Source organism: Lepidochelys olivacea (genome assembly GCF_965140295.1).
Source record: "Lepidochelys olivacea isolate rLepOli2 genome assembly, chromosome: 8".
Taxonomy (NCBI): Eukaryota; Metazoa; Chordata; order Testudines; family Cheloniidae; genus Lepidochelys; species Lepidochelys olivacea.
Window position 1 is genome coordinate 14,491,122 of NC_140418.1, and position 17,983 is coordinate 14,509,104.

At 40.4% G+C, this 17,983-nt stretch overlaps 1 protein-coding gene across 3 annotated transcripts in view; it reads right to left on the reverse strand.

Annotated features, from left to right (window-relative positions):
- FNIP1 (folliculin interacting protein 1) overlaps positions 1–17,983 on the reverse strand; it is a 93,945-nt gene that overhangs the window by 17,552 nt on the left and 58,410 nt on the right. For 2 of the 3 annotated variants that reach the window (XM_084637662.1, XM_084637663.1), the window contains exons 4-12: positions 15,289–15,389; positions 14,917–14,991; positions 14,261–14,352; positions 11,789–11,872; positions 10,657–10,728; positions 9,631–9,766; positions 8,910–9,111; positions 8,070–8,155; positions 477–623 (exon numbers count right to left, since the gene is read on the reverse strand). In XM_084637662.1, the coding sequence (XP_084493788.1) occupies positions 477–623; positions 8,070–8,155; positions 8,910–9,111; positions 9,631–9,766; positions 10,657–10,728; positions 11,789–11,872; positions 14,261–14,352; positions 14,917–14,991; positions 15,289–15,389 (995 nt within the window). The remainder of the gene's footprint in view (positions 1–476; positions 624–8,069; positions 8,156–8,909; positions 9,112–9,630; positions 9,767–10,656; positions 10,729–11,788; positions 11,873–14,260; positions 14,353–14,916; positions 14,992–15,288; positions 15,390–17,983) is intronic. The other variant, XM_084637664.1, reaches the window with a different exon arrangement.

The following is a 17,983-nucleotide window of genomic DNA, read 5'->3' on the forward strand; positions in this document are numbered from 1 at the left end:
GCATTTCATAGGGGATGTTTTCCCTCCTCCCCTCATACCATCTCTGGTTTTCTATAGCCATCTTTTGAAGGCTTATTCTTGAGTTGGGATTTGATGAGATTGAGGGGAAGGAGTCATATAAGAGACTTTTTGTGTCTTCCTCTTGTCTTGCAGACTAGAATGTTTGTGACTTTCAGGGTACATCAACAATGTAAAAACAAAACCCCGCAACTGTGCGTCTCAGAGCCCAGGTCAACTGACTTGGGCTCAAGGGACTCCTGATACTGGGCTAAAAATAGCAGTGTAGACATTCAGGCTCGGGTTGGATCCCTAAGCGTCTACACTGCTATTTTTAGCCCCACAGCACAAGCCCTGCGAGTCTTCCTTTGCAGCGTAGAAATACCCTTAGCTGCCGCTAGCTATTTCATCAGCCTTAGTCTATGTTAAACACTGACAGCACGAAAAAAAACAAACAAACCCTAAACTAAACAACTTACTGATTTTTTGAGGCATTTTCCATTAAGAAAGTGAACTCCTTCATGAAGCGATGGCACAGCTGGTTCTTTTCTGGGATCCCTGACATCATGGTAAGCCAGACAGGTTCGCCAATACGTGGCATAGTATAGAGATTGCAAATAGTTGTTCTAAAAGAAATTTAAGAAGGAAAAGACATATGGGTAAAGAATTTATTATAATATTTAGTTCCAGTGGTTATTTATGTCAAACGTAAAATTTTTGTCATCAACTATTAGCCAAACTCAACAGAAAACAAAGAACCTTTCACCAAGTACACCAAATTCACCTTTCCACAGTTGCAAATTAAAACACTAGAAAATCCTTCTCAGACTGATCTCAAACACAATAATGCACATTGTCGAGGTTCAACAGGTTCCCTATTTAGAATGCAAAGGAAATGAAGGATTCCAGACAAATAATTGGTTTAGCATTCCTTTTTTTGTTTGTTTTAATAAATTTCCTGCTTTTTATATATGACATTCAAGCCACATAAATCCTTCCCAAGTTGGTGAATATGGCAATTGTGTGCGCATAATTTATGAAGTATTTTCATTTGCTGCTTAGTTTAGAATCAACAAATATCTCCACCAAATCCATAAGTGTATGGATTTGCAGAGAGACAGACCAGTTAATTCTTTACATGTAAATTTACTGCAGGTAATTACTGGACTGAAGGGTTACTGCATCTGTCCATACCTTTTTAGTCTTACAGAGGACAGTAAATATATGATTAGAATTTTGACTGTTTGCTAAAGCACCAGATTAAAATCTCAGATTATTGCCAAGTTTTCCTCCCCCATCCTAATGGGTTTTGTTTTAAGTACAGCACCATTAAACAAAATATTAAACCAGCAACATTCCAATGCTGTCAGCAACTTTGAAGAAGTCAAAGGAAATGCCTAACCACTTCAATTGGGTTTTCCCCAACTAAACAACTACTTTATCTCCTCCCCCACCCCCCCCAAAAAAAAAAAAGATTAACAAGTCTCTTTCATCTAACAAGACATGCACGTCTCAGTTCCTGGTAAATCATGCCTACTCAAATCTCTTGCTTATAATGGTGTTTTCCAAAAGATCAGTGTATTGGCCCCAAACTTATCCTCTGCTCAGAACGGACACTTCTAGACCAGAAAACTGACGGTTATGCATGCCAGGAAGATGAACGCACTCAAGAAGCAGCTGCCAAAAAAGCTGAACCAATGAAGATTTAGTTGAAGATCTCTTGGAAGTGAAGAAGCTCTGGATGAGAGCGTCTGTGATGCAAGCCCACAGAAATATTCTAATATGACAGCAGAATTCAAAGGCAGAAATTGCCCTCAGGCAATTGGGCTCAGCGAAAAGAAAGAAAAAAACCAAACAAACAAAAAGAACCCCCCCAAAACAAACAAAAACACACAATGCCAGGAACCTCAGAGCAAATGGAAAATCTCTGCCCAGACTGAACTCAATGGGCCTGTCAAAACTTCCAACATATTGTACAGTGTTCAGCAAAGCAGTCTGAGAAAAGGGGAGGAGGGCGGCTTTTTCTCTTTTTAAAAATGATTCGCTCTATTGATTTTCATTTTTAAAAACAAATTCTACCTGGTGTTAGTAACATTCAAAACTGTCCCTCTCTTCCTTGGCAAAATCTTACAGTAAGCGCTCGAGTCTCAGTTACTCCGTTCCTGCACTTGTGGCAGGAGAGAGGCGGGATGGGAGTTAGACGGGAGGAACAAATGTGGCTTTAAAGACACCTTTGTGCTCACCATATTCTCAGGCAGTCTACGTGGCCCTAGGCTGCTGTAACTTACACTCTGCTTCTCATGGCTCCGTGTGGGCTCTGGGAAGCAGAGAACAGTGGTAGGACAGTATGCTGTGGCCATGGCTGCGTGCATGGCCTGGGGTGGTAGGGAGGGGAGTGTGTTTGTGCTGAGGCATTAGAGCTTGAAGGTCTCAGACAAAGTGCAGCTGCTTCAGTTCATTGGGGAGTTGATGCCTCCAGGGTAAATCGTCACACTTATGAGTTACGGCTAGAAACAGGATTATGAAAAGAGAGCCTCCCACCAGCCCTGATTCACAGCCCCTTCTCTTCAGTGGCCTTTACATCCCGTTAGTCGAGTGGGAGAAATCCTGAGCATCAGACTGCATATGACAGAGCTAAAAAACTGGTGTCAGACTCTACATCGTGAGAGAGAGCAGACCTTAAAAAGCCAGAGGTAAATCTAAGAGCTCGTAGGTAATAACCCCTCTGTGCTTCCGTGAGTGCAGACTAACACCAAATCAAGCTCCCTGCAGCTGTTCAGCTGGTTTCAAAGGAAAAAGAAACTATTTCTACACTAAAACCAAGATATTAAAATATTTGTTTTTGTTGAAAGGAGAGCTTGAGTCTTGTGACTTGTTATTTACTATTCTGGTAACCAAGGCTGCATCTGCAACTGATAGTGTTTCCTCAGAGACAGATCAGATTCCACTGGCCACCTGCCAGCAGGCATGTGACTGCAGTAAAGGGAACCTTCAATACCAGACATGTAAGTAATGGCACAGAAACCAAGGACAAGGATTAACTGCTTTGCAGCTCTGCTGATGGGGGTGGAAATCCCTCCTTTAAACTCAGAAATATTTTCCCAAACAAACGAACAAATATTCCTACTTTCATCGATCACCAGCCGTGATCTGCAACAAACACCACATTTAAAACCACCAGTCCCCTCCCCTTCGCTGTTCAGACCCAAACTTCCCCAATTCTGTACGCACATCAGCACCTTAAAGTGACAAGTCAGGGAAAGTTCACTTCGTAAGAGACTCTCTTCCTGTGAACCTTAAAAATGGGTTACATTTAGAAATGCGTAGGGGAGTCTGAACTTTAGCCTAGAACTCGCAGACACTCATGGTGTGGTGGGCGAGCAGACACGTCCCTGGCAGCGCAGGGAACCCTAAAGAAAATGTCATCTCTCATAATAGATTTCTCAGCTTTGAAAACATACACAAACGCACACACAAAGCCGTCGGAGAGCTGTGCAGTGTTTTGCTGTGGGTGCAGAGAGCACCTAGCACGCCCAGGCTGCTACCAGAATACAAATAACCATTATGCTTATTAAGAATGCAACTGTACTCCTTTGGAGGTAGCTCTGCCTACTGGTTAGAGCACAAGACTATAGGACTCTTTTCCCTGCTCTACACTCACTGTGACACCTTTGGAAAATTCTTTCACTCTTGTAGCGATATAGGAACCCCACTGGGAGAGGCACTGCACAAAGTCAGATCAAAAAGATGGTCCATGCCCCAAAGGACTTCTCCCCGTGCCTCAGATTCTCAATGGGGGTAATAATACCTCAGAGAAGTGTTGCAAGGTTTACTTCATTGCTGTATGTAAAGCATTTTGAGGTTCTTGAAGGCAAAGTGTTATTAAAATACTATTTTATGATGAGAAAATCTTAAAAATGCTCAGAGTATTTTTCTTTTATGTTAAAATAATTTTGCTGGCTTGCAAAATTCATTAACACTTACACTTTCCCTCTCCCACTCCATTTTATTTTCCTCTATAAAATGGGCATTTTCTTTAGACATGAAAAATATTACATTCAGAATGCAGGATTTTGGATTAGGAGCATGTCTGTTCTTTTTTGTCACCATACCTTCTGCTGCTCTGGGACAGCCCATGCAATATGCAAGACTCATGCACCTTGCTGAGTTATGCATAATGCAAGGGGCCATACTGCACCATCAATTTTTAAGCAGAACTCTCCACGGACGTCAGTAATGTAATCTGCTTAAATATCACTGGTATGAAATAGGCCTAAGTCTGGTGCAACCATGTTACAAGAGGTGTTTCCCTTGTTATGTTTTTAATGTTTCCTCAGCTATCTGCATATTTACCACACCCGGAGATGCCACATGGATATTATTCAAATGCATAATCAGCACTATTAATGCACTCTGTTGGCTTGGCCCTTAGGGTTTTGAGAGCATCTGAACGTGTATGCAAGCACAGTAGCTTACTTTACAAAGCACATGTCTGTGTATCTGAGATCTGAAGACAGCCTTCAGCCTGCGAGTCCAGTGTTAACAGCTAAATCCATTAGTAGTTTAAAAAATTTTAAAAATGTTTTAAAGTGAATAACAATTCAAGGTAGATCTAGAGTTTGATGCTAATATTTATTAATATCAACAATTTGCAGCAGGAAAAAAATTTCAGTCTGGGCCATTCATGGTAACAGCTTCCCCTCTCGGAGTATGAGGTAAGAGGAGCAAACCAGGGCACAATTTCTTCTTTACTTAGATTGTAAGGTCTCTGGGGCAGGGACTGTCTATTTGTTCTGTATTTGTACAGCACCAAGCACAACAGGTGGGAGCCCTAGTTGTGCTATCATAGCACCCGAGGTCCTGTCTACAAATCATAAATAAGAACATGTGCAGGCAGGTAAATGTAGAAAATCTAGAGGGCCGGATCCTCTCCTGCGTTAGAGCAGCTTGACGCTGCCATACCAGCACAAAGCTGACCTAAAGCCATCTGTTCCAGCCACAAGAGGATCTTCCCTGCATAGGGGTGTCTTTGGACGGTAGCAGGTCTTGCATTCCTACCATTCCCAGCAGCCAGTGCAGAAGCGTGTGGCCCGGGAAAGTTATACATCCTAGTGATTCATGGGCTGCTGTCAGAGCCACACAGGGCCAGAGGCAGTTGGTGCCCATTAGATTTAAAGTCTAGCTTGGTCTGTATCTTTAACATACAGCATATAAAAAGCTGACCATTACTTAAAAAAAAAAAAAAAAAGAAAAAAGAAACCCAGAACCAAACTAACTTCATGGTAAATCTCTGTATCTTGGAAAGTCACAAGGCAGGGCCTCTGTTCAAAGTGTCCCTCGGGAATCCCCATTTGCGTGGCCAAGAATGATCAAGGATTGACTAGATGTCCCGTGGGAAAGGAGGAAAGACAGCGAGATGCAGCATTATGCTACTTACTGCAGAATTAAGCTCATAGAGAAAGGCTGAAGGGCGGAGGGATGTGGGGAAGGGGAATTCAGGAAAAACAAGGCAGGTCCCAGAATCTAACAATGGACGCTGCCTGAGCACATGGTGAGAAGAATAATCCCCTCAGGATTCCGCTTCCTTCCTGCAGCCCAGAACAGATTTTTGTGGTTGGCAAGGAGAGGGCCACGGGGGGACCATCCTCATGTTCACTTCACCTCAGAGAAGTACATCAATTAATCTTTCAACTCCTTGGTGGTAAAGCAGGGAGCCCCACTCTCAGCAGATATAAATTAACGTTGTGCCATTGACTTCAGTGAAGCTATGCTGATTTATACCAGCTGAAGATCGAGTCAAGGATGTCGTATTCTCGTTGTTAGCAAGGACATATACTAACAATGCCATCACTATGGGGCTAATGGTGGGGTTAACATTACACACACACACGAATTTGCTGAATAATGCAGAAATCAAAGTGCCTATCCAGAAGATATTCCATTTAACCCCAAATAGATTTCTGAACTCAATAATCCAGATGTTGATATTTAGATGCACCTCTTTTGGTACAAACACTTTACTTATAAAAAAAACAAACCAAAAGCAAGTGTTTTTCTGTTCCATAACAACATTTTTATAGTACACAAGTTACAATATAGCACCACTATCCTACACAGCAGAGAAATAAGGTTCTAGAAGGCAACCAAAAGCTGCAAAGGGGCATTTGTAGCGTACATTCCTATTCACATACTTAGTTAAAATATAAAATCATCCAAACGAAGGCTGCAGCCCCAGGAAATCCATACTGGATTTAATTCACCCAATTATGCTGCAATGGAACAATATTTACAGCATCATGGAAACGCTGCATACAACGGGTAGTACACATACGTGTCCATTGAGGGTTACACAATCAATGTGTCATGTGAATGATCACATTTGACAATACTTTAAAGCCTCAGAAAACAAGCCTGTCAATCTTGCCCTATAAAGTGGGGTGTTTTGTTTTACTTTTCCACATGCATTTTCACCCTACAAGTATGCAGACGAGAACCTTCAACTTCTCTATTCAAACTGTGCACGTCGTCTACACTTCAGCTACAGCACAACCAAACAGAACTTATTTACAGGGGAAGAACACATGGGTGAATTTCTTCTGTGCTGTGCCTTGCAGAAGCACAGCACAGAACTTGAATGCTAAGGGAGGGAGCCTAAGGGCGCTTCAAGCCACCTTTGAACCTGCCAAGTCTCCCGATGCCAGGCTGCTCCTAGAAATAGCCCCCAGGACAACATATGCAGGCCAGGTGGTGCTGGAAAGACTCACAGTGGGGTGTATTACAGGCCTGTCCCTCCATCCTGGACAGACAGCCGACAGAATAAAGCAAATGCATGAAGAACTGAGGATTTGGCTCATTATGAGATGAGAGATGTTTGGAAAATAGAACTGTGCTACGTTTGCCCTTAAATATCACATAATCCATGGCTATTCAGTAACACGACTAATTCTGCTGACTGAAACTAAACTGAAAACTAAACTGAAAAGTCATTTTTTCCAAATGAATGATCTTTCACTGCTAAGAAAAACACCCTGTGAGTGGAAAGCAAAAGGTTAACTACTTTTTTACAATATAATGTTTCCTTCTACAGGGCTTGTTAAATGTAGTTCTAGTCTCTCTCTTTTTAGGGGCATCCTGCCATTCCTATTTAAGTGATGACAAATCACTAGAAACAGACGGATTCCTTTTTTCTTTGCCCCTCCATCCCCCATGCTACCTGAATTACTGAAGGAAAATGCCAGTGATGTACTCATCTGTGTTATTTCTCAACAGAACTGAATAGATGCTAGGTTTTGATATTGACCCTCTCCTTTGTGCAGGTGTCAGAAGAAAAGCTTAGATGTTTTTTGAAAGATGCTCCTCCCCTCCAACAAACTACCTATGAGCAATAACTATGGTTCCCCTCAGAGATCTGAGAGGGGGAAAGGTTACGTTCTATTCACAGATTAGGAAAAAGATGAACTAGAACAGTGTTTCTCAACCAGTGGGTCGTGACCTGCAGGGTATACCATGAAAGGCAATCAAAGTTTTCAATGTCTCACATCCCCTCTATTACAGTGTAAAGCAAAGAAAATCTCGCTCACCTGTTCCCCACACAGCCCTGCCCTTTCATGGTCAAGTACTCTCTGACATCCTCTCAAAAACATACACCCAGGTAAATTATACAGGCTTTCGCAAAAAGAAAAGGAGTACTTGTGGCACCTTAGAGACTAACCAAGTTATCTGAGCATAAGCTTTCATGAGCTACAGCTCACTTCATCGGATGTAGCTCATGAAAGCTTATGCTCAAATAAATTGGTTAGTCTCTAAGGTGCCACAAGTACTCCTTTTCTTTTTGCAAATACAGACTAACACGGCTGTTACTCTGAAACCTATACAGGCTTTGCAATGGTAGCATTAATACAGTTTTCACCCTGACTTTTACAGTCAGGGTAAGTGGGTCAGCACTCATTTTTTACTTTGAATAAGAGGTTGCCAATCTGAAAGCATTGAGAAACACTGCACTACAAAGGATCTGGAAGAACTCAAGCACATTAAAAGATACAGCAATAAAAGCTTTAAGACTAAATACTCACCTGAATTCATTTAGGGCGTCTACAATTCTGTTATATGCCAAGCTCCGTTGACTGGCATCAGCTGATCTACGGCTCATTTTCATAGCCTTGAAAACAATCATTAAACAGATAAACGAACGCCAGACGTGGCAACAGAGGTAAAGAAAATGGAAAACAAAGTCATGTGTTTGGCTTTATCTTTTATGCAACCAGTCAGGCAAATAACATTTTTTTAAACATGATAAATGATGGTACACTGCTAATTTTCATACGCAGGGAGAGTTTTATGTGTTTGCAGCCTCTTTCTCTTCCGCACTTTCAGTGATGAAAGCCAGAAAAGGGTTCAAAGGTTTCATATAGTCACTACTAAAGCATTTCCTAGAAGAGGATTTGAGACGAATTTATATGTAAAACTGTTCATTCTTAGAGAATCTGATAAGATTAGGAATCAGCAAAAAACAAAAATACTAGAGTTATTTAGAGCCCATACAAGCCCACTGAAGGATCCTGAACCTGCAATGCAATCCACTCCACTAGAGTAGACTCTTGTATAGCTGAGGAAAGGAGGCAAAGGAGGTCCTAAGCCACCTTTCAACCTTGGTTGATATTAGAGCTGGCTGGGAGCTGAAATTCCAGTGCAAGTTAGAGCAGCCTAAGGACTGTTCTAGCTTCCAGTGATCCTTGCAGAATAATGCAGCATGCTTTGTCCCCACCCCAACAGAGTCCCTATGCTGTTAGTAGGAAGCAGGGTCAAAGATCTGGCCCACTGAGCATAAATCATCTACAGATACATTAGTAAGATGCAAGGAAAAAAAAAAATCGAATACAGAAAGTAAACGAAACCCAAGAGACTGTGTTTACCTGTTCTATTGCACTCTTCAGTTTGTTCATGTGACTCTCAAAAAGAGGGAAATGTGAAAAAAAGAAGTCATGAAATTTATTATTTTCATCTTCATCCTTTGAGAGTGAAAATATCACACCAATTGCTATCTTCTTTTTCCTAACAATTCCCGGGCTGGGACCAGAGCTGTCATCTGACAAATTAAAGCTTTCCTCTACGGACCTTGAAGGGGAAAAAGAAAAAGCTTGAGGAATTCATTGCTTTAAATGGCAGTTTGAGTTCTATGTAATTAAATATCAGAACATTTAACTTAAGCTAACTCCTTTTGTGTGCATTTGTTAAATCATCTTCCTTGGTAACATCAGTGTTGTCACTCTATAAAAGCATAACACATTATTGAAAGATGGGCCTTAAATCTCAAAGTCCAGATCTGATATTTCAATTCACACCTATTTTTGCCAATAGTTTGCTATTTTATTAGGATCTCAGGGCTTCTTCTCTTCAGAACTTGAATCCATATTTTTACCTGCAATTTGTTGTCCGTTTTATTCTGTGAAAAAGCAGTAAACACTATGAATAAATAAACCACAAAAAGCACCATAGATCGAATTCTAATTTCACTTACACCTGTATAAATACAACACAGCAAGTAATGGTGTTACACTGGGGTACGCCAGAGCAGAATCAGACTACAGGAATCTGCAAGAGCCTAAGGTAAAACCAGCGTTATCTCCAGCTCACCATCTAGGGAAGACCCCATTCTCCAAGCTTGTGGTCTGACTGCGACGCCAGCGTCTTTGGTAACTGCTGGCACAGCTTCTGGTAAGCGAAGAGCCCGGGGAAGGAAACGGAGTGATGAGCAGGCTGCTAAGAGATGCTGTAAGAATTAGAAAAAACAAGTGAAACACTTCCTACATAGCTAAGGCACACAAAAGAAAAGAATATTTGGGAAATTACGGTAGCAGTTAGAGGGACCCCACTAAATGCATCTGATATAACTCAAATATCTGACTTGTCCTTCCTATCTATACATATATCTTATTTTAAAAATGTCCAGTTTACAGTAAAACCAGCAAAGTATACCAGCACTGATGTGCTGGAACAGACTTTAAACCCTCCAGTGTAGAGGTAATAAACAGCATAGGCACTGTATATATGCAGATACCTTGCACTGTGTCTCCAACCTCACAAGGATGAGAGAGAAAATTCTTCTTCAAAAAGATAAGAAACTTGGTAGTTTCAACCCCTTAACTACTCTCCAAAAGCAGAGGTGGAAACAGACAGGAAGGATGGCCTATGAGATGGAAGTCCCCAGTCGTAACAGGCCCAGCGTCCTGAGTTTATTGGGGGAAATTACCCATTCTAAAAGCTGGAGATTATTATTGCCCTCAGTAATAATGGGCCACAATATTTTTGAACACGGAGTTTGTTGTTTGGGGTTTGATTTGAGTTTTGAAATTTCCCGGCTCACTGGGAGTGGATTGTATTCAATTGTACTACTGTGCTCAGAGTATTTCTATGAGGTATTTTTAAGTATATCAAGGTTGCTTAAAGTATATGGATAGGTGCCCTTCTCTAGCATTTGCATAAATATATATAAATGAATACATACATTTCAAAACAGATCATTATAGGAGGGAAAGTCAGATTTCTGGATTCTGGTTTTAGGGTGGTCACCAGGCAACAGAGAAGGTGGCTTAGGCAAGAGGATAGATGGATATCTAATAGCAATCATTCATTAGTGCTCTCTAGTGTGCTGGGTTTTACCAGATCTCGCTATGCCGCTGTCTCTATCCTCATTCTGCTCCCTCCCAGGCATGTCCATAGGGTTGCTGTGAACTGTAAAATAAGGCACACCAATTAGCAAGAGAATATACATTCCTGTCCCTGTTTGTAGTGTTCCAGTTAATTAACAAAACCAAATCATGCTCATCTCATTGCATTAATTTAGATATTTTTCAACACTCTGTGCAAGCCCATCACCAAGAGATGCTGCTAAGCTGAACAAGCCAAAACATTTATTTGAAAAGCTCTTACATATTTTTCTGAAGTCTGCCTCTTTATTTTAAGCACAAAAAGAACCAGACCCACATTCATTCTCTCTCCTACAAAAAGATTTTGGAGTAAAATTCTAATTTATAAAGGGCTTTAGCTGCTTGGCTAATACCCTTTTGGTACAAGACAAAAAGAGTAACTTAGATTTTAGACGTGTATAAACCAGCAACATTGAATAAATGCTTTATATACAAGTCTGGACCATGTAATAAAGAATTCTTCCAAAATATTTTACAATAGCAGTGAGGAAGGAAAAGGATTACTATTAAAACTTTATACAGTGAATTGCTTGTTCAGCTAAGCCTTGAGCAGCATCTGTATTCATAGCCAGTCCTTATGTGTATAGAAGATAAAAAGTGTCTCAATCATAATCTTAAATGTGATATATTTTACAGATCTGTGAAACAAAAGCTACTCAGCCATGGAAGTAAGACCCAGCCACTGAAAACAAGCATTGTTTATTTTAAATGAACCAAAAGAGACTACATATTTTTATAAATTTGGTTAAAACAAGTCCAGATCTAAATTAGCTTGGAAAGCAACTAGTGTCAAATATTGCCTCCTAAAATAAATATGCACCATGCAAATGGGTAAGTGTCTATAAAACAAAACTCATTAAGAGAGCAGAACTTTTAAAGCATCTACTGCTCTCGAGGATATGTGCTTAAAATTCCCACAAACGATAAAAAGCTGAAAAGCAGGCATCTCTGCTCACTTTACATTTTCCCCATGCCCTCCAATTTCACAATTGTATTTTTAAAACATCTCTTATTTCCATGGCTACACTACAAATCCACACATCTTTGTTACATCAACTAGACTATCCACACAGCACACTGCAAACCTGCAAAGAAAGAGGCGCTCCGGATCAGGCGGAGCGGACCTTGTTCAGAGAACGCTCGCCTAGGGCTGCAAAGCTGTGAAAGACCTACACGGCAGAACGTAAAATACATATGAAAGAAGGAGGTTAGTAAAGCAGAGCTGAGTCTGTAGGAAAAAAAAAAAAAAAAAAAAGTTATAAGCCAACATAAATGCAGACCAACAGATACAGAAGAATACAGCTCTTATGCTCAGCAAGAGTTACAATCCAAGCTGAAGTACCTATGACTAAAACATTGTCTTTCCAATATTATCTTTTTTTAAAAACAGGATCCAATTTTACATTACCGCCCATAAAAGGGACTTTTAAAATGCAAATAATTAATTTAGGCAGGAAGTTAAGAACACCTACTAGCTCGATTCACAGATATTAGATTTAGCCTGATGTAAAACATGTGTTTTAATATCTCCATTGAGTGAGTGGCTAGGGTATTCCACCTTTGAAGAGGATGAAAATAAAAAGCATGAATAAATTAAGTTTAATAGAGTGGCGAGAAAAATTACAGGTCACAATCACTGCTCATGAAAATTAAGAGTCAATACATGACATTAGTCATAAGAATGGTGGACAAAAAATAAACAACTTTAAAACCATGGAAAAATTCATTATTGAAAGGTAAGTTACATCAGGGAAATACATTATGCTTGTTCTGCATACATAACAAAATAAAAAACAACACTGACATTTTTAATTAGTTAATTGCCAGCTGCACCAAAAAGCTGAATTTGGGAAGCTATTGTGCACCCAAGGTTTTCTATGTAAATTAATTAAAAAAATTCAGAAGTTTGCACTTTAACTAAAGCTTCCCTCCCTTCTCTTTAAGTGACTTAGTTCTTTATTAAGGAAAAAGATGATAGGGACTAGCTTAAAAAAAAAAAAAAAAAAAAAAGCAGGCATGTATGAAAAGAGCAGTGGGTAAACAGTCCCCAACCAAAACACACAAACTTTTTTTATATCATGAGCTGGCAAGAGTCAGTGGGTTAGAAGCATTTTTTTTTTTTTTTAAATTTAGCTATACAAATGCTCCAGTTACAGATTAACTTCTTAGCCCTGTCTTGCCCATTGTTCCTTCTGCCTTGTTTACAGTTCCCACTTCAAACACTGATGAAAGGATTGAAAGTTCCTGCAGTTTCATGGCAGTCTCAGTATTTTTGTTTCTTCTTCTGAAATGCTCTATCATTTGCTAGCTGTGTATCTCTGCGACTCCCAACTGATGTACAGACACCCCCTACAGCAGCATGCTAGAAGAGCTATTTTCCTTCTTTTTGCTGCTGTAGAAGGCCATCATTATGATGCTTTGCTACACCTAAGTCACTGAATCAGAACCGTGACAATGCCCACGTTTTAATTTTCCCCTGTGGATTTTTTTGTGGGGGCCAGGAAGGTGGGGGTTGGCATACTAACCATTCTGCCAGACAAAAGCCACTGTCATACAAATTGCAAAGGAAAGGTGATATTTTCAAACATGCCTGAGTTAGGAACTTCTTTACTTTGGCTCTTAACTCACTTAGGCACTTCTCAAAATCTCACACAAAGCCCAAAAGAAATACTGAGTAATGAGAATGTACGACTTTGACTTTCCACATTTTGTAAATGTGGATGCATTTAATGGACAACAGTCTCAAACCCCTTTACAAGGCTTCCCTTGTAAATGAATTCCTGGCAAGAAAAGTAGCACAAGCCTATTATCACTATTATACCTCAATTAGCTTGCAAATGATGATGCAAGTTTTAAAGAAATGTGTGCCACAACAAGGAGGAAAAAACATCTGTTGATGTTTCTGAACCTATTTAAAGCTGGTTCATTTCTGCAGTTTCAGCTATTTTAAAAGAATGACTTCATTTCTGATCTAGCAAGGCACTCACACGTGTTTAAGGTTAAGCACAAACGTCGTCCCATTGAGATGCATGAGGGCATGGATGGACCCTTGTTCCCAAGAACTGATGCTGTTATTTGGAAGCCAAAACCCCATTTTGGGGTAACAAGACATTCAATTAGCCTCAGAGGTCTGGATGCTAGAGCAGAAGAGTGTGTATGTCCACTGATAATCTCGGAAGCTGATCACTTAAAGTTTTAAAATTAACTTTTTCCAGCCAATTTTATTCTAACTATAATAGAACTGGCTTGAAAATTAAACTAACTAATTAAGGGAAAGTGGTGCTTACTAAGCAGGGCTGTATTTGTGTTTCCTGATATAGGCTGTATTTAAACCTCTAACCAAGATGGAAAAAAAGCTCTGTGTCCAATTACCAAGACCTAAGCTGTATGGCTTACTCTCCCCAAATCTATGCAAGGTTTCTTTCTATAAAATCCTTTGCTACTGTTTCAGTGGGTTTTATTAGCAGCATAATATGGAATTTTTCACAACAGACTGAAAATCTAGTGCTTATTCAATTAACAAAGGTACCAAGAAAGAAATTAAGCTTTTAAATTACCTATGTTTCCAAGGAGTCCATTCATAATTGTACTATGGTCTGGCTTTAATGTATTACTGTCCTGATTAATGAACTCAAGACTGTCCTGCAACCTAAAAAAAAAAAACAACCAAAAACCCAACAAAATCAGTAATTCACATTTTGGTACAGTGCTGTCTGATTTCATCAATAGCCTGAATGGAACAGACTAGCAACTAGTGCAGGGTTTCACTAAAGTTGTGGAAACCCCCCTACCACCTAATAGTGTTCACAAAGCCAGGCCAGCTGTACAGTTAGCTCATGCAAACTGAGCAGCAAGTAGCTGAAAGAAAGACCCACTCTGTAACACCTCACTCCCCAAAGGTATTATTGAGTGCCTTCAACTCTCATTGATTTCAGTAGGAATCAAAAGCACTCAGCCCCTTGCAGGATCAGTCTCCAATTGCCAAAATGCCAGCACCTGCTCTGAAGGAACACTCCATCCCTTTGCTTAAAGCAAGGTGAGGTGGAGATGACCACAAGCAAACAGTGGAGAGGCAAGCCACAGGAAACAATACAAAGTTCCTTGTGATGTAGAAAAAAGAATTTTGAGGCTCCTGACATGATCAGAATTCTCTTCCAAGTAGTGCTTAGGTTCAGCTACTCAGACTCAATGATATTATTTCTAATGTACTCACGTGTTTAGACTTCCATAGATGCTACTTCCAGTTCGAGCTGTAAAAACCTTGCTAAGCATGAGCTGAGGAGGGGAGCTATGAGACAAAGAAGGAAGAGGTCAGTACAGAACTATTGTCCCAAAACTTCCTTTTTTCTCCATTCATATTCCTTCAGATTTTAATGGCTTAAACATATAGCATGACAATTAGCCTAGCATTATTATAGGTCTAAAGCATTAACAGGATAAATACTATTTGTACCTGAACTTAGAAACTGCCTCTGCTCTGAATTGGAAACATTCACTGGAATAACAATTTTACCCCAATATAGAATCTTGTGAAAAGGACATCAGTAAAAAAAAAAAAAGCAACAAAAAACAGAATGAGTCTCACCGGATTTGATGAATTTTCAACGTAGAACCTTTGTAGCTCATGGCCACAGAGCCAAACATCATCTCTCCGAGCATATTGGCATCAGAGGAGCATCGAGAACCCTGCAGAACAAATCAGTTAATTATTTTGTTATGCACTTGAGCATTTCAAAAGCACGTTTTCAGTTAAGGCAACACAGAAACAAGGAAAAATATTTAAAAATGCTTTGCTCTGATGGATGCAAATATCAGGTACATTAGCAACACAACACGCTATAAGCCCCTTAAAAGCACAGTATAGTTTGCTGAGATAAGTTCTACTCCAAGAAGCAATCTTAAGGTTGGTTTGTGGACTGAACCAATCAGTACAATTACCAGAACAAACCTATCTCTATGGGAGGTGCAGTGCATTTCAGTACTGGCTGCTGGCAGTTGTTACTGAACACACAGCGGAGTCATAAAGGGTGGAGAGGAGTGGGATATATTCTTAGGAACTGATAAGGGATCAGTCCCCAGTTTCAAGGCGTAGATTAAGGCATAGAGTTCATACAAACCTGCCTGTGGCTGTAGAAATGCAACTTGTTTATAAAAACTGTGACAAAGTTCCTGCTCTACCTTAGTGGGTCTTGTGCTTATTGCTTGCCTTGGAGCTTCACAGCAGCCCTCAGCTTAGCCGTTTTTCTGAACCCACAGTCCAGGTCGATTCCTCCTGTGTCTGACCAGGAGTTGGGAGATTTGGGGGGAACCCGGGCCCGCCCTCTACTCCGGGTTCTAGCCCAGGGCCCTGTGGTATGCAGCTGTCTACAGTGCCTCCTGGAACAGCTGTGTGACAGCTACAAGTCCCTGGGCTACTTCCCCATAGCCTCCTCCCAACACCTTCTTTATCCTCACCACAGGACCTTCCTCCTGGTGTCTGATGATGCTTGTACTCCTCAGTCCTCCAACAGTCTGCGTTCTCACTTTCAGCTCCTAGTGCCTCTTGCTCCCAGCTCCTCACACACACCACAAACTGAAGTGAGCTCCTTTTAAACCCAGATACCCTGATTAGCCTGCCTTAATTGATTCTAGCAGCTTCTTGATTAGAACACCTGCAGCCAATCAGCCTGTCTGTCTTAATTGTCTCCAGAAGGTTCCTGATTGTTCTGGAACCTTACCTGTTACCTTACCCAGGGAAAAGGGACCTACTTAACCTGGGGCTAATATATCTGCCTTCTGTTACTCTCCTGTAGCCATCTGGCCTGACCCTGTCACAAAACATACAACTCTAACAGACTGCTATACAACCTGTCTTCCCAATTAAGATTTCTCCTGTTTGCAATATCGATAATTATAAAGAAATAATAAAGAAAAGGAGAAGACTTAAGTATTCTGTATAGTATTACATAGAGCAGTACAGAAAGCACTTCTAGAGGTGACCAAGCGATGCAAAAAGGGATTTGTAATTATGCTCTGAAATAAAATATTGATGAATTTGATTCACGGCTATTTGTACAATCCTATGAGTTGTTGTTCATGAGTATTCAGAAAGTCACTCTGGTATTTGTGAAACAGTTCACAAATACCAAAAGTCTCACAAATTTTAGTATCAATCATTTTCCTTCTGAATCTTTTTACCAGCAGTAAGTTATTTGTCATTCATTATTCTGCTCTTTAAAAAGTTTCAACTATCCAGACAAGAAACAGAAAAAAAATATCAGGTGACTTAAAGTGACCACTGAATAATGAATAGCAAATTGCTGAACAAAAACAGTTCACAGTCAGCTGACATGTGGTCACAAACTATTCCTTCCCCAGGTTCTCCCTTTTTCCACTGCAAACAAAAACTAGGTCTTCACTTTTAAGGTCATTCATGGATTAGCCCCACCCTATCCATAATCTTTTATGTACAATCAAGCCTTTAACCCGCTACCCTTGCCTTGCCTATGTTGCCAGCCTTTATCACCCATCAGTCCAATCGGCCCTCAAACACCTTAGTGCTTTTGCCCAGGCCCACCCTTTATGCACTGGGAGGAGTGCCCAGTAAAAATCCAAACAGACACTATATTGTCCTCCTTCAAAGCTCTCCTTAAATCTCGCTCTGCCATTTACCAGACATTTGACAAAGTCTACACAGTGGTGCTGTGTCTGCTGCTTATTACACTAACAATAATTGTGTCACTGTTACCTTGTGTTCCTCCCACATCTGTTGTGTCCACCTGTTGCCTCTCGTCTTATATTTAGGTTGTAAGCTCTCAGTTCCTCCACTGATTTCTGTCACTCATTAGTTGTGGTACTTTTTCCCAGGGGATACCATGCACTGAATAAGATCACCCTTTTTCATAATGCCACAAGAATACAAGAATTCCAGTCTTGTGGCACTTATTCTTTCACCCATATTTTGTTACAGAGTTTTATTAGCTGCTCAGTCAGAATTTTGCCTCCTGCTTTCAGTACATCTGCTTGAATTCTGTGAACATCAGGCGTTTCCCTTGTTTGAGGCCTTTGATGGCTGCTTTAATTTCATTGTGTGTTATTGGGACCTCTTCTATTTCCAACTTAGCACTGACATTTCTCTCAAACCTGGGCATGATTGTTGACTCTGGACAGTTTGTAATCTGAAATGGAAATGTTCTTTCCAGGCTTGTTCTTCATGCATTTTCAATATCTGTCCATGAGAATCATTGATCATCACCTGTGATGATCTAGTCTTTCAAAGAGGTCTTTCACTATTCTATACA